Raw genomic sequence first — 15,511 nt, 5'->3', positions numbered from 1 at the left:
GATTTGGGGTAGAGACTGTCTCAAATTGATGCCTGGCCCTGGGTTGATCAGGGAGGGGAATATTGGCTTGGTGTATAAGAATCTGAGTAAGGAGGTGGCTGTGGCTTCAGGCTTGGTCGGTTTGCATATGAAAGGTTCTGGGAATTTGTTGCTCTCTCTAGGTGTTAGCTAGCCCTGGGCGGGGCAGTCTCTTCCCAGGAGAAGCTTTGGGTGGCAGAGCGTCAAGAATACAGAAAATAAGAAAACATAGTGAATACACTTCTCTATTTCCCACCTAGATGCCAGTGCATTGTTAAGGGCCACGATTAGATGCTAGTGCCCCGCCAATGGTGAGGCATTGGGGCCCCTGTGCACTTTGGTGGTCTTCCAGAGGCAGGTACCGCTTAGAGCTAGGTCCCTGCCTTTTCCTCTGCTGCCATCGCCAGTCAGGGCCCGATTAGGCTTTTCACAGGTCCCTAGACACGGACAAGATGGTAGTGTTCCTCTCCCCTTATGTAAGTAAAAGGAGAAATTCCTTTAGGAAATGAATTAAAACTTAAATTAGGGAGAATTCAAGACCTTCCTTCTAGACTTTGTGAACTAAAAATTCCGGATAAATTCATCAAAGCTTAACCTGTTGTTCTGCTTTTCCCTCCGCTGTCCTTTAGCTTCTTGCCTGTTCCACGATCCAGCAGTTGCAGGCTCTTGAACTCCACCCACGAGGCCGCTGGCAGGTGTCAGGCCAGCACCACCCGGGAATTCCTCCATCGCTCCTCCCACCCGGCCCTCTGCCCCGCCCACTGTGCGTGTCGTCGTGGCGTCACGCGCCGTCGCCCAAGGTCGGCAGCCAATGAGCGCAGGCGGCCGCGGCTTGCCGTCGTCCCCTCGCCTGGTCTTGCGCGCTGGGTCTGGGAGCCGTGAAGACCCGGCGGAGCATCCCGCGCGGCTGAGGCCGGAGGCCGGCGGAGGCGGGGCGCACCGCGAGCAGGGGGCGTGACGAGAGGAAGGCCGAACAGCCGCCACCACGCTTTCCTTCGCGGCGAGACGCAAGCGAGCCAGGCTGAGGGCCGCGGCAGCGATGCAGCGACGGCGGCGCCTCTCGCCGCCCGCCTCTCGGCTGCGGGAGGACGGCGGGGGCGGGGGCGGGGGCCGCGACGGGAGCGGGGAGGTGGAAGTGCAGTTCTCCGCCGGGCGTTTGGGCTCGGTCGCGGTGGACTCGGCGGCGGCGGCGGCGGCGGCAGCCACGCGCAGCACGGAGGAGGAGGAGGAGAGGCTGGAGCGCGAGCACTTCTGGAAGATCATCAATGCCTTCCGCTACTACGGGTAAGGAGCCCGCGGCGGACCCCGGCCCGGCCCGTCGGGGCGCCCGCCCGCTGCGCCCCCGCGCTCGCCCTCCCTCCCCCCTCCCCCGGCCGCCACGCCTCCGGGATTCCCGGCCCAGGCCGCCTGAGCTGACCTCGGGGTCCCCGAGTCACCTCGCACCGTCCTACCCCCTCTCGGCCCTGCTCACCCGTCCGCTGCTCTTGTCTTCTGACCGCAGGATCAGATTGGCTCTCCTGCCTTCCATCCCACGTGGAAGGTCTGGCTTTGAGGCCGGTGGGGGTGATCAGAAAAATGCTGTGACGATTGCAGACAGAAGAGGGTGGTGGTAGATTGTCCAGTGCCGGGCATGATTGTTTGTGTTGTCGATGGTCTCCAAACTGAACATTCGCAGAGCCCAAGTTCACCTCCACGTGGGATGCGGCAGGACGCGTTTCCCCAAACTGGCCAGTTCCTGTGAGAACAGCCTGAGCTTCCCACCCCACCCCACCCCCTGGCGCCGAGGAAGTGCGAGCACGTTGGTGGGGAGCGATGAGTGATGCGGCTCAGTGTCTCTAGCTGGTGGGTGAAATGAGGTCGGAGGTGGTCCGGGTGTTCTAACATTTGCTAATTAAGGAGGGGCTGGAGAGAAGGCACGGTGAGAGAGAGCCACCGTTGCGATCTTTTATTTTGCAACTATGTATCGAATTCTCTCGGTGAGCCTGGCGTGGTGGTAGGGCTTTATAGTTGGCTAACTTCTACTTTTCTTCTAGATAGATGTTCAACTAAGCTTAGCCACAAAATTTTAATTTAGAGATCTGAATGGGACTTAAATCAACTGGATTTGTAGGCAAAGAAAAGTAGTATTTTGTTCGTGTAAGAGATGAGTCCACTGGGGGACATATTCTGAGTCTGCGGTTGTAATCAAACATGACCTTCCCCGTGAGAAAAATGGTTTCCCTAGATGGGCTTCTGCTGTGCTTTATGCAAACTTTTTTTATGTTGCTTGACTCTGACCTCCCCAAGGGCAGGGACAGCCTCATTTATTTTTATGTCACCAGTGCTTGACATAGGTTTTTGAAGCTCTATTTTTAACAAATAGGAAATAATAGCAAAGAAATACATGTCATTCCCAAGTAGTCTGTCAATTTGTGAACAGTTGGTAAACTAGTCCATTATTATTCTGAATTTAGAAACTCGCTCTATAAAAGCTTAAAGTTGTTTAGAATCTGATTACATTTATGACATGAATTTTTGAAGTTCAAAGATCTTTTTAAGAAATATGTATTTTTTATTTCAGAGAGGAAGGGAGAGGGTTAAAGAGATAGAAACATCAAGATGAGAGAGAATCATTGATGGGCTGCCTCCTGCATGCCCCTACTGGGGATCAAGCCCGAAACCCAGGCATGTGCCCTTGGCCAGAATCGAACCTGGGACCCTTCAGTCCGCAGGCCGAAGCCCCATCCACTGAGCCAAACCGGCCAGGGCTGAAGTTCAAAGATCTTGATGACATAATTTACTAACTAAACATAAGGATAGGAACCATGAATTGCATTAATTATAGAGCCCAAAAGGAAGTTAGTAGTATGGGTATTTTATTTAGTATGAACAGAGGAAGGAAGGCAGATAACCAGAGGATTGAATTTGATGTAATTATTGTGGCAGGAGAAGCAGCTGACATTAGATAGCTAAGAGTGGTAGATGCAGAAAAGTTCTGTGCATTTTACTATTAAAAATCTAGAAAGAATATTGGGAAATGTCTTGGGAATATAATGGACATAATTAAAATGTGTGGACTAATTTAGAAATGATATTATAATTAGGTATCAGATGGACCTTTTTGTTGTGGGGGCAGAGGGACTTTGACCTGAATCTAGGAGCCAAGTGTGGCAATATAAAAAAGAGCAATTGTGTGCATGTTCTAGTAGTTGTGATAGTTTCCTATACTCTCATCCCTCTCCTTTACCAGTTTAATGTGGGATTGAGGAAAACTTCATTTTTTAAAAACAATCCTTTTTATTTGTATGTACTCTCTGATGAAACACTTTATATCTTTAGACTGAAAAGTATATGATTAAAAATATACTTCTTAAAATATCACTGAAAGGATTAGTGTCACAGAAAGCATCGTGTAGCAGAAAACACTGGATTGTTACATTCCAACATTTTATGATTTTCTAGAGTTGGGCTGTTTAATACCTTGGCCGCTAATTACATCTGGCTAAATTAAAACTTAAACTAATTAAAACTTAATAAAATTAAAAATGCATTTCCTCAGTCTCAGTAGCCAGAGTTTGGTTTTACTGCTAAATGCCTTTTAATATATATGAGATTTAGATGAAAGTCATAGGGCAAGAAATGTCTTTTTATTAATGTTTTCTCTTTCCAGTGGCTTCCAATGTTGTACTTCCTACAGATTTTACTTAGATGACATTCTCTAAAAATGACTATAGCATTGTAATGCATAGCAAAAAAATGTTGTTAGCCTTAAAATACTACTCTTGTTATGAATGAAGATACCTAGTTACATGGAAAATATTACAATTGAACGATCAAAGATCTTGTCAGAATTGGCCAACTCTTGGAAACAGCGGTTAGGTGAGATTTATTTTTTAGAACAGATGTAGCGCTCATTTTTACAGGTGAGGGGATAGGCATATGAAGAGATGAGTAACTTGCCTAGGGTTACACAGCCAAATTGTGGTAGCGTCTGGCTTGAAATCCAAAATCATTTACTAAAATTTTACCCTTATAAGCAGTGATACTAGTAAGACAATTTTAACCTTGGGTATTTAATACATATTTTAAATGGATTGAGGCAGACTTTCCTTCTGAAAGGTATGCTTTCCTGTGTGGAATTCTAGAGTTCAACAGGTTCAGAGGGATGGGTCATTGACCTTGGCCTTCGGCTCACACCCAGCATAAACCCACCCTGATCAAAGGCCACTGAGTCAGAGTTAGGGTCACTGCCTAGACCAGCCTTCTAGAGAGAGCTGGAGGTAGAGACACCCTTACAGAAGTCAGCTGCTGACTACTCTCTCCCCTTAGCTGCCAAAAGATGTGGCCTCATTATGCTGATTGAGTTCAGAACCAAGGAGAGTCTGAAGGTTATAAAACATTCCTTCAAAGCAAGCATGTCAAACTCAGAGGCTAACACGGACCAAGTAAATAAGGGTTAAGTTTTTGTGGGCCGCAAAAAAACCCAAATGCTTCTATTTTCATAGAAACATAGGTTTATTTCAATAGAGAAATGCTGAATACAAAGGGCTGAAATAAATGAGTCATCATTAACATAAAATAATAGAACATTTAAATAAAAATTAATATTTTTCTTGAACATTAACTTACCAGACACTGAATTACTGCACAAATTAATAAGCGTAATGCAAATGAACCTATTTTTCTTTTTCTCTGAAAGTGAAAGATTTCCTGTAGCGCGCACCAAACAAGTCAGTCCAAGACTAATGACATGGCAATCGGCTGCTAAAACATTCACTGCTAGTATTAGTGGAGAGAAATGGTGCGCCTGGGCGGATGACGCCTAAGGGAAATAAATGCAACACGATTATAGTAATCAGTCATTAGCGAACGTTGTAGTTTGTTATTAATAATTATGTATAACAGGATATTGTAAAAATTAAGTTACAAAATTTTTATTAAAACGCTTCTTACATACTGTTATATTGGCTGGGCCACAAAAATATTAGTTGTGTGCCACATGGGGCCCGTGGGCCACGAGTTTGACATGCTTGCTTTAAAGTAAGGTAGGCAGACTTTTTTTTTTTTTTTTAAGGCTAGGCGATGAATATTTTAAGCTCTTGGGACTAAGTGGTCTCTGTTACAACTATTCAACTCTGCCCCAGTAGGTGAATAAGTGGGCATGGCTATGATCCAGTAAAACCCTTTTTACAAAAACAGACCAAGTAGCCAGGGGTGGGGAAGCATGTTTTGCCACCCCTGTCTTAACACACACTCAAAGAGTTGTCCAACACACTCAAAAAAGAGCCTGGAGGCTCTGGCTAAAAAGAAATGATATTCAAGTGTCCTAGGATTTACAAACTGGAAACACCACTAGGCAAAACTCAGGTTTTTTTTGAACTCAGGTGTGTTTTGAAGAAAAAAAAAAGTTAAGAGTTCTTATAGTAAAATGTGCATTTTTGAGAATAATCAGTCCTGTATTCTCTGCACTAGGATTGGTCCTGGGTGTGTCAGGCATTCTGGATTATGGATGTCAGGTGGTCTTGATACATGAGTCTGACATTGAGTGATCATGCATGTCCAGGCATTACTGCAGAACTGGAAAATTCAAAATTTTAAGTTCCAGGCTGATTAAAACAACAATAAAATAATTTCCTCAGACCTCAACCTAATTGATTTTAGTAATTTCATAGCTTGACTATATAGTGACTCCATTTTATTTCTTCACTCTATTCCTCATAAGCATTTCCAGAATAGTGAAGCTATCCCCAGTTATAATAGTACAGTAAGGACTGGACTCTTTTCAACTTTGGTAAAACCTCACTTCAAGAGAGTCACTGTGGATGTCTGTTATGGATAGCTTGGCATACCAGTAAGTAACCAAGGGTTAAGGGATATGTTACAGCTCATCCCACGCTGTGTACTTACATCACTTCTGTAACAGGAATTGACAGCAAATATGTTAGGTTTTTCTGACCAATCCATAACTTACTTCAGCTCCCCTGCTATCATAGAAATAAGTAGTCTCCATAGAGAACAAAAAGTGGCACCTAGATTGCCTCACTGAACATTTATTGATTGTTTTTTACATGTGGTGAAATATGGAGGTTAAATAGTGACAAAGGTGAGACTTGTATTTTAGAAGAATTCATCTGATGGGGAGGTTAGGTTGGGAACAGCATTCCTAGGTAGCAGGCCTCTCAGTAATCATTGGGAAACATAATGAGGGACTGAGCTAAAGCATTGGAGAGGGGTATAATTTGCAGATAGTTTTATGAAGTAGAATCAAAAGGATCTTGTGCTTAATTGATTGTGTGGGCTATGAGAAGAGGCATTTTAGGATGACTTGTTAGTTTCTGACTTGAGTATGGTATGCCACTCATTGATATCAGCCATGTAGGAAAAAGTACAAGTTTTTTTGGTGGGACGTGCTAAATTCATTTTGGATATGTTGATTTTTGAGGTATAGTGAGAGGATGATTGTGGGGCACCCAATGTCCAGGAATACTAGAAATGAAGTACTAAAAGACTACTTAATCTCTTGACGGTAAATTGTAAACTTGCAACTCTGCAACATACCATGCATGGTCTCCTTAAATAGTTCCATTAGTGTCATACTCTACTGCTGGAAATATAAATTGGTACAATCTTTCTGAAAATCACTTTGTATCAAGAGACTTAAAAGTACTATCCTTTCTGACCTGGTCATTCTTTGGGGAATTTGTGTGTGTGTTTTTTTTTTTTTTTCTACACTATAGACAGATTTGAACACAAAAATTTATCATATGGGCAAGCGAAAGTATTTAGATGCCCAGTGTTTGGGAAATAGCTAAGTAAATTTTGGTTGCATAAGGTGAAATGATGAAATATCATTGCAGTCATTTGCCATATAGTCATTTGAGAACCTTTTTCTGACCTGGGAAAATTCCTCTAATAAGGATAAAGACTTACAAATGCTTCTAGAACTTGAATATGCATATGGATAATTTGGAGATCTTGTCAAAAGGCAGATAACATTTCAGAAGGTCTGGTGTAGGGCCTGAGATTCTCCATTCCTAACCGCTTCCAGATGATCTGCTGTTTTGTCTACCTACCACATTTTCATGAGAAAGGTGCTAAATGACTTTGTCTTAAACAACAAAACAGAAATATGCCAACAAGTTAGAAGTGGTTACCTCTAAAAGAGGGATTTATACTTTTAATTAAAAGAATACTTTTACTTTTCTGCATTTTCCATATTTTCATTGTCAACATAATAGTTTTATTAATTAGATATGCCTACTATATTTAAGCACTGTAATGACTTGGTTTAGTGGCCAGAATTTACTAAATCTCAATGGATGATAGTTTCTGTACTCATCGTCACCACTGTTGTTCATGTTTTTATATATGAGACAGTGGAGGACAGAGAATGGAAGTAACTTGCCAAGGGCCACATAGTCAGTAGGGGACATTAGCTGGATTTCAGTCCAGATCTATTTGATTCCAGAGCTCACTATTATACTGTCTGGAGAGGAATGAAGCAAAAGAGCAGACATCAGTACAACCAATCACTGTCAATTTGATCTTTTCACATCGCCTCTAACCCCTGAATACCACCACACCCCAGCTCCCAAAAACATGTCTAGGTTTTTACTTAAGTTTTATAAGAAGCTTCTTCAGAACTTCTTTAAATATTACTGTTCAGAAATTACAGAGTAATTTGGCATAAGGTAAAAATGAGTTGTTTGGGTGAATAGAGAAATCCAGGCAACCAAATGAAATGTATTTTTTAATATTGAGTAAATAAAGAAACATACACGTTTATTTGTTTTTATATGTAAAATGTAAAAAAATGGTGCAGTGAACACCATGAATCTACCACCCAGTTTTAAAAAAGAATAATATCCTATCCCTTTCCCCTCAAAGCACATCACTTTACTGAATTTTTGTTTCCTTGCTTTCCTTGTAGTTTTTCTACATATGTTCAGTTCCTACAATATATTGTTTATTTTTACATAAAATGAAATTATATATTAAGTATTTTTCTACAACTTGATTTTTAAGCAAATATTTACATTCCTGAGTTTCATCCATATTGTATATAGCCATAATTTATTAATTTAACTGCATTTCCTTGTGTGACTATACTGTACTTTGTTTGTTCACTCTACTGGTGATGGACCTTTAGGTTGTTTCCAGATTTTTAGTTTGTTATATCTAACAGTGCTCTGATAAAGCTTTTTCATGTTTCATGGTGACCATCTGCAGGAATTTCTTGAGTATGTGTCTAGGAGTATAATTGCTAGGTCATGTGGAATGTGCATATTAAGCTTTACTAGGTAATGCTAAATTATTTTCCAAAGTAGTTGTACTAATTTATGTACCCACCATCGATCAGTATATAAATATCTAATTATTCCACTATTTACCAACATTTCATATAGACAGGCTTTTAAATTTTGCCCATCAGATTGGAGTAAAATTGCATTTCACTGTGAGTATAGCATTTAACTTTTAAAAATGATGTTTTTTTCATTTTTTTTCTAAATATATTTTTATTAATTTCAGAGAGGAAGGGAGAGGGAGAGACAGAAAAATCAATGATGAGAGAGAATCACTGATTGATTGCCTCCTGCATGCTCCCACCGGAGATTAAGCCCGTAACCTGGGCATGTGCCCTTGACCGGAATTCAGTCCGTAGGCCAACTCGCTAGCCACTGATCCAGACCAGCTAGGGCATGATGTTCTTTTCAGATTTTATAGATAGGTAGTTCCCAACGTGAAACTTTTAATCCTCACCTGAGAATATGTTTTTCATTGATTCTAGAAAGAGAAGGGGGAGAGGGGAGGGGGGAAGAGAGAGAGAGGGGGGGAGAGAAACGTTGATGGGTTGCCTCATGCACATGCTCCAACCAGAGCCTGAAACCCTGGAATGTGACCTGACTAGGGATGGAACCCTTGACTCTTTGAGATTGTACTTTAGCCACTGAGGCACACCTGCCAGGACATAGTTCTTTGGAAACTTTAAGAATGCAAAGTGTGAATATTGTCATGTAAGATGCTATGGAATTTCAATTTTTAATTTGTTTACTACTTTGGTGATACATAATCCTATATAATAAAGCCCTAATATGCAAATCTATTGAACAGCGAAACGACTGGTCTCTATGACGCGCACTGACCACCAGATGCTCAATGCAGGAGCTGCCCCTTGGTGGTCAGTGCACTCCCACAGAGGGAGCGCCGCTCACCCAGAAGCCAGGCTCACAGCTAGCGAGCACACACAGCGGCGGTAGTGGAGAGCCTTTCCTGCCTCCTCTTCAGGCGAGCGGTAAGAAGCGAGGGGTCCCGGACTGCAAGAGGGCGCAGGCTGGGCTGAGAGATCCAGCCCTCCCCCCTACAACACACACACACACACACACACACACACACACACACACACACACACACACAGTGCATGAATTCGTGCACCGGGCCTCTAGTATCTTTTATGATATTTTGAAAAATTCAACTTGGTCGGCTCTTAGTTTATTTCAAAACACGTTTTTTATCCTAAAGCAATTTCAGAGCAGCATTCTGTTAACTTGATGGAGGTATCTAAAGCATTCAGCTACTTTTGCTGAAAATTTCAAGTTTGAAAATTGAAATCATAACAATAAACTTATTGTACACTAATTTTCTGTAATATTTTGTCCCCCTCTTCTCATTGGTGTTTATAACTTTTACTGGTTATAAACAGTTTGTCTTTTGTTTGGCTGCTTAGAGAATTTGTACTAAGGTAAAAACATATTAAGACTTTCTAAGTGGATATCCTTTAGGGCAGCAGTTGTCAACCCTTTCAGACCTTATGGACCACCAGTGGTCCGTGGACCACTGGTTGGCAACTGCTTCTCCAAAGGTATCCTTAAACCAGTGGTTGCCAACCTTTTGGACCTCACAGACCACCAATAGTCCACAGACCACCAGTTGGTGACCACTGCTTTAGGGAACCAAAAGATTGTGACAGTACATTATTCAACACTAAAGGCCTGGTGCACGAAATTCGTGCATGGCAGGGGGAATCCCTCAGCCCGGCCTATGCCCTCTCTCAGTCCCGGACCCCTTGCTCCTTACCACCTGCCTGCTCGCTGCTCCTTGCTTAGCGCTGCTGTGGAGGCGGGAGAGCCTGGCTTCTGACTGAGCGGCGCTCCTCCAGTGGGAGCACACTGACCACCAGGGGGGCAGCTCCTGCATTGAGCACCTGCCCCCGGTGGTCAGTGCGCGTCATAGCGACCAATCATTCCACCATAAAGGTCGCTTAGGCTTTTATTATGTAGATTATAAGGGAATAATTGTACAGAAAGACAACCTTAAAGTAAGATTGGCCTCTGCTGAGAATTTTTTTTTGCCAATTTAAAAAACACCTTTTATGTTTTAGCACCAGTATGCATGAGCGAGTGAACCGAACAGAAAGACAGTTTCGATCACTTCCAGCTAATCAACAGAAACTCCTTCCTCAGTTTCTTCTCCACTTGGACAAGATCCGGAAATGCATTGATCATAATCAAGAAATACTACTGACCATTGTGAATGATTGCATACATATGTTTGAAAATAAAGAATATGGAGAAAATGTATGTGAAATTTGTTCTATTTGTTTTTATTTTAGAGTTTAATCTCAATATTTTGAGGATTTCATTTTTATAATTTTGCATTGGTCATTTGCTCTACTTAGAGAATGTTTCCTCTTGTATATTCAGTCATTTGATTAGGCTTAATAGAACAGTATGCCGAAAACTGGATTTGTTCACTGACTTTTTTCTTTAAATACTAAGATAATTCTTGGCATTTTGCACACTTTCATGGTGTTCTGGCATATAGAGTAGTGACTTAAATTTTTATAAACTAGTAGTTATGTAAAATTACTTTCCCTTGCTAAACTCATTGTTCTCAGTATCTTGTATCTATTGATAGTCATCTTTTGTTTATTTTATTTTATTTTCAACCCTCACCCAAGGATATGATTTTCATTGTTTCTAAAGAAAGGGGAAGGCAGGCTCTGAGAGAGAGAGAGAGAGAGAGAAACATCAATCAGCTGCTTCCTGCATGTGCCCCAACCAGGGATTGAACCCACAATCTGGGCATGTGCCCTGACCAGGAATCAAACCCATGACCCTTTGGTGCACAGGATGATGCTCTAGCTAACAGCCATACTGGCCAGGGCAAGTCATCTTTTAAGAAATGATTTTCACTTAAAAAGCACAAGGGACTGGCAGTAATGGAAACTGAAGTCCTCTTTTTTATCCACAGGATAGATACAGTTGGGCCACTCCACTGTGAGCCTCTCCATGCTGCCCCATCAATGACCTGGAAGGACTTTCTTTTCTTTCTTAGAGAGAGAATGTTTGATCTCCATAGCAATGCTGGTCCTCTCCCGAGTAAAGACTGCTTAATTATATGGTGGTTTCATGATTAATGGACCATAATCTATTGAGGGTAGAAGTGAGACCACCAAACTTTTCATTTAGGATCTCAAGCTGCATTCAAACCCTGCTGAGGTGAGAGGCCAGTGATTTATCCACTAAACCATCTATATAGCCTCTTAGTAGCATGTCTATTTAACTATATTCAAGATTGATTACTTTTCTCAGAAACTAATTGATTTCTCTTTTTTAAACAGGGGAATGGGAAGATTATGCCAGCATCTACATTTGACATGGATAAGTTAAAATCCACATTGAAACAGTTTGTGAGAGACTGGTGTGAAAGTGGAAAAGCAGAAAGGGATGCCTGCTACCAGCCAATCATTAAAGAAATTTTAAAAAATTTTCCAAAAGAGAGATGGTAAATAGTATCTTGTTTTTAACCAATTTCTTTAAGATATGTAAGCACTGAGTTTTTCTATGAGGCATTTCACAGTCTTGATTCATTTTTATAGTTACTTGTGCCTGTATTTTTTTCATGTGTGGGTGTGTGGTGGTATATTTGTTCTTGGATGCTTTATGTGAGGTTGCAGTTAACATGAAAAAATTTTGCTTTAGCACATATTGGAAATTAGAATTTAAATAATGAGAGGGTTAGATTGAATGTTCATTATCAATGCTGTCTTTATCATTTGCTTTATGGCAGAGCAAAAAGCTGCAAACTGTTTTAATTTTCCTCATTATGACATCCTTGTAAGCAAATGAGGGATTGATACCTTACAGCAGATTCTTTACTTTTTTATGTTGAAACCTTGAACAGTCTGAAGCCTATGAGAATAACATATATAAATGTATAAGATAGAATACATAGGATTCCCAAGAAACCAGTTATTTTGAAATACAGTTATCAAAAACTTAAAAAGCTGCTCTTTCTCATGTATTGCATTAAAATCTAGCAGTAAGAATTACTGTATTGTGAAAATACTGAACAGTGCATATGTTATTTTGAGAATTTCAGTAACTAATATGAAGTGAAAACGTGATTTCTATTGTTAAGTATCAGTTAAAGGTTAATGAAATTAAAGCGTAATTTTTTTCCTATTCCCATCATAGATTCAGTGAATTCTTTCCATAGACACCTTGGGTCTCTGGATATCAGGTTAGAAACTCCTGATGTGGAGATTATATAAGGAGAACCACTGGATGGGATTCAGTTTTTCATAGATAGGTTCCTTTTCCTGATCTCCTTCCCTTCTTCAGTGATTGACATCTTTAAGAAATTTCAGTGTGTGTGTGTGTGTGTGTGTGTGTGTCTTCTTTCTCTCTTTTAAAGAAAGTTTTTATTTTGAAACTAGAGGCCCAGTTTGCACGACATCAATGCACTGGGGCGGGGGGGGGGGGGGGCGGCGGAGGTGTCCCTCTGCTGGAGCGTGCCTAAGCTGCACTTGGACATCCTTAGCATCTTTAGCGCTGCTGCAGGGGCAGGAGAGGCTCCCGCCACCACCTCTGTGCTTGCCAGCCATAGCCCGGCTTGTGTCTGAGCGGTGCTCCCCCTGTGGGAGCACAGTGACCACCAGGGGCAGCTCCTGCGTTGAGCGTCTGCCCCCTGGTGATCAGTGTGCTTAATAGCGACCAGTCGTTCTGCTGTTCGGTCGATTTGCATATTACCCTTTTATTATATAGGATAACTTTAGAATTACAGATGTGATGTATGAATTTGTATAGAGAGCTCTCATATACTCTACCTATATTCATAAATTCTTAACATTTTACATTTGCTTTATTATTTCTTTTTTCTACTTTCCTGCCTCCTACCCTCCCTACTTTATATGTATGTTCTTAAGGACAATGATATTCTCTTAACACATTGTTTGCAGGTAGTTTTTATTGCGCGCTAACAGGTGGCGCGGGCCATTTTTGCTAATTTTTTGCGCAAATGGCAATGTTCAGTAAAATTATGATAACTTTAGTTTACCTATTTATACGTTACCCGCATTCTACCGCTAGTCTATAAAAAACGTATTAATACGTGTCCTGCGCTCTTATGTAAAACGTATAAATACGTTTCCCGCATACAATGTGTTAATATAAACACAGTGCAATTATCACATTAAGGAAAATTAACTATGAATACTGTTTTCTAATTTATAGCCTATATTCAAGTTTCATAAATCATCCTGATAATGTCCTTTATAACACTTTTCTGTCCAGTCTAGAATCCAATCTAGGATATTGTAGTACATTTGATTATAACGTCTTAATCTTTTGTTTCCTTGTTTGTTTGTTTGTCTAGAACAGCCGTGGGCAAACTACGGCCCGCGGGATCCGGGATCCGGCCCGTTTGAAATGAATAAAACTAAAAAAAAAAAAGACCGGACCCTTTTATGTAATGATGTTTACTTTGAATTTATATTAGTTCACACAAACACTCCATCCATGCTTTTGTTCCGGCCCTCCGGTCCAGTTTAAGAACCCATTGTGGCCCTCGAGTCAAAAAGTTTGCCCACCCCTGGTCTAGAACATACATTTTATTCTCTTTGAGCTCTAGAGATCAGAAATCTCAAATCAGTTTTTCTGGACTAAAATCAAGGTTTTAGTTAGGCTGAGCTGCTTTCCTTTAGTCCCTTGGTTCCCTCCCTCCAACTTCAAAACCAATAGCATAGATAGCATCTTGCTTCAGTGCCACATTGCCTTCTCTTGTCTAATGTCCTAGTCTTTAATCTGGAACAGTTTCTTGGCCTTTTGCCTGAGTTTATGACATTGACATTTTTGAAGAATACAAGGAAATTATTTTATTGAATTTTCCTGTTTGACATTGATGTTTCTTCATGATGAGATCTAGAATACATGTCCTCTTTGAAAATAATAAAAACTTGTCTCTGCTCCTAGAGGCCTCGCAGTTCTGTATCTTGTGGGTTTTTCACAAATGGCCACTTTATCAAGTTAGCAAGAAAAATCTAGAACAGGTAGGCTCTGAATGGAGTCTTTCATAATGTAACATAAAAAAAATCACAGGAGTTGCCCTAACCAGTTTGGCTCAGTGGATACAGCGTCGGCCTGCGGACTGAAGGGTCCCAGGTTCGATTCTAGCTAAGGGCATGTACCTTGGTTGCGAGCACATCCCAGTAGGTGTGCAGGAGGCAGCTGATCAATGTTTCTCTCTCATCAATGTTTCTAACTGTCTATCCCTCTCCCTTCCTTTCTGTCAAAAATCAGTAAAATATATATTTTTTAAAATCACAGGAGTGATATAACTTGGTTAGAAGCAATTCTACGTCCTGTACACTTTCAAAGGGTGGGGATTATAAAAAGGAATGAACACCAGGAAGTGGGGGCCACTTTAGTATCTGTCTGCCACAGTTATTGCCACGTACCCTTTAAGGGTTTTGCCTTCCTACTAGCAATTTATGGAAGTGCCTGTTTGTCAACATATTAGTATTCAAACTTTTGCCAGCCTAATGGGTGGGGAATTGTATATTGGCATAATTCTATTTTGTATTTCTCTTATGAGTGAAGTTATCATCTGCATATGTGTAAGGGCCATTTTGTATCTTTTTTTGTTTTGAGAATTATATATTCATGTCTTTTTTCTCCTCATTTAAAAAAATTAAGAGAGATGCATATAACAGAAGTAACCGTTTTAAACTCAATAATTCAGTGGCATTAAGTACATTCACAATGTGCCTCCTTCACATCTCTCTAGTTCTAAAACATTTTCATCAACCCTAAATAAATCCTGTACCCATTAAGCATTATTCCCCATTCCTTCACCCCACCCCCAACTTTGTTTGTCAGCAGTTTGAATATAAGGTGCCTAGATGTGGGTTTCTTTTCTTTTTTTTTAATATATTTTATTGATTTTTTTTTTTACAATCAGCTGCCTCCTGCACACTCCCCACTGGGTATGTGCCTGCAACCGAGGTACATGCCCTTGACCGGAATCGAACCTGTGACCCTTGAGTCCGCAGGCTGACGCTCTATCTATGAGCCAAACTGGTTAGGGCCAGATGTGGGTTTCTTTATGTTTATCCTGCTTGGGGTTTGCTTTGCTTCTGGAAGTTTGGATATATATCACCAAATCAAACATTCTTTGCTCTTATCTCTTCATGTATTTCTCCTCCCCTTTTCTCTATTTCTTTCTCTTCTGGGAC

General features: G+C 41.1%; 1 protein-coding gene across 2 annotated transcripts in view; it reads left to right on the top strand.

The window, feature by feature from the left end:
* The first annotated feature begins 836 nt into the window (after positions 1-836).
* The window catches only part of CARNMT1 (carnosine N-methyltransferase 1), a 45,780-nt gene continuing 31,105 nt past the window's right edge, over positions 837-15,511 (top strand). Inside the window, exons 1-3 of one of the 2 annotated variants that reach the window (XM_059656922.1) lie at positions 837-1,302; positions 10,376-10,571; positions 11,618-11,781. In XM_059656922.1, the coding sequence (XP_059512905.1) occupies positions 1,058-1,302; positions 10,376-10,571; positions 11,618-11,781 (605 nt within the window). In that variant the 5' untranslated portion in view covers positions 837-1,057. The remainder of the gene's footprint in view (positions 1,303-10,375; positions 10,572-11,617; positions 11,782-15,511) is intronic. The other variant, XM_059656921.1, reaches the window with a different exon arrangement.

This window comes from Myotis daubentonii, chromosome 11 (assembly GCF_963259705.1).
Source record: "Myotis daubentonii chromosome 11, mMyoDau2.1, whole genome shotgun sequence".
Taxonomy (NCBI): domain Eukaryota; kingdom Metazoa; phylum Chordata; class Mammalia; order Chiroptera; family Vespertilionidae; genus Myotis; species Myotis daubentonii.
This window is presented reverse-complemented; position numbering and strand designations above follow the sequence as displayed.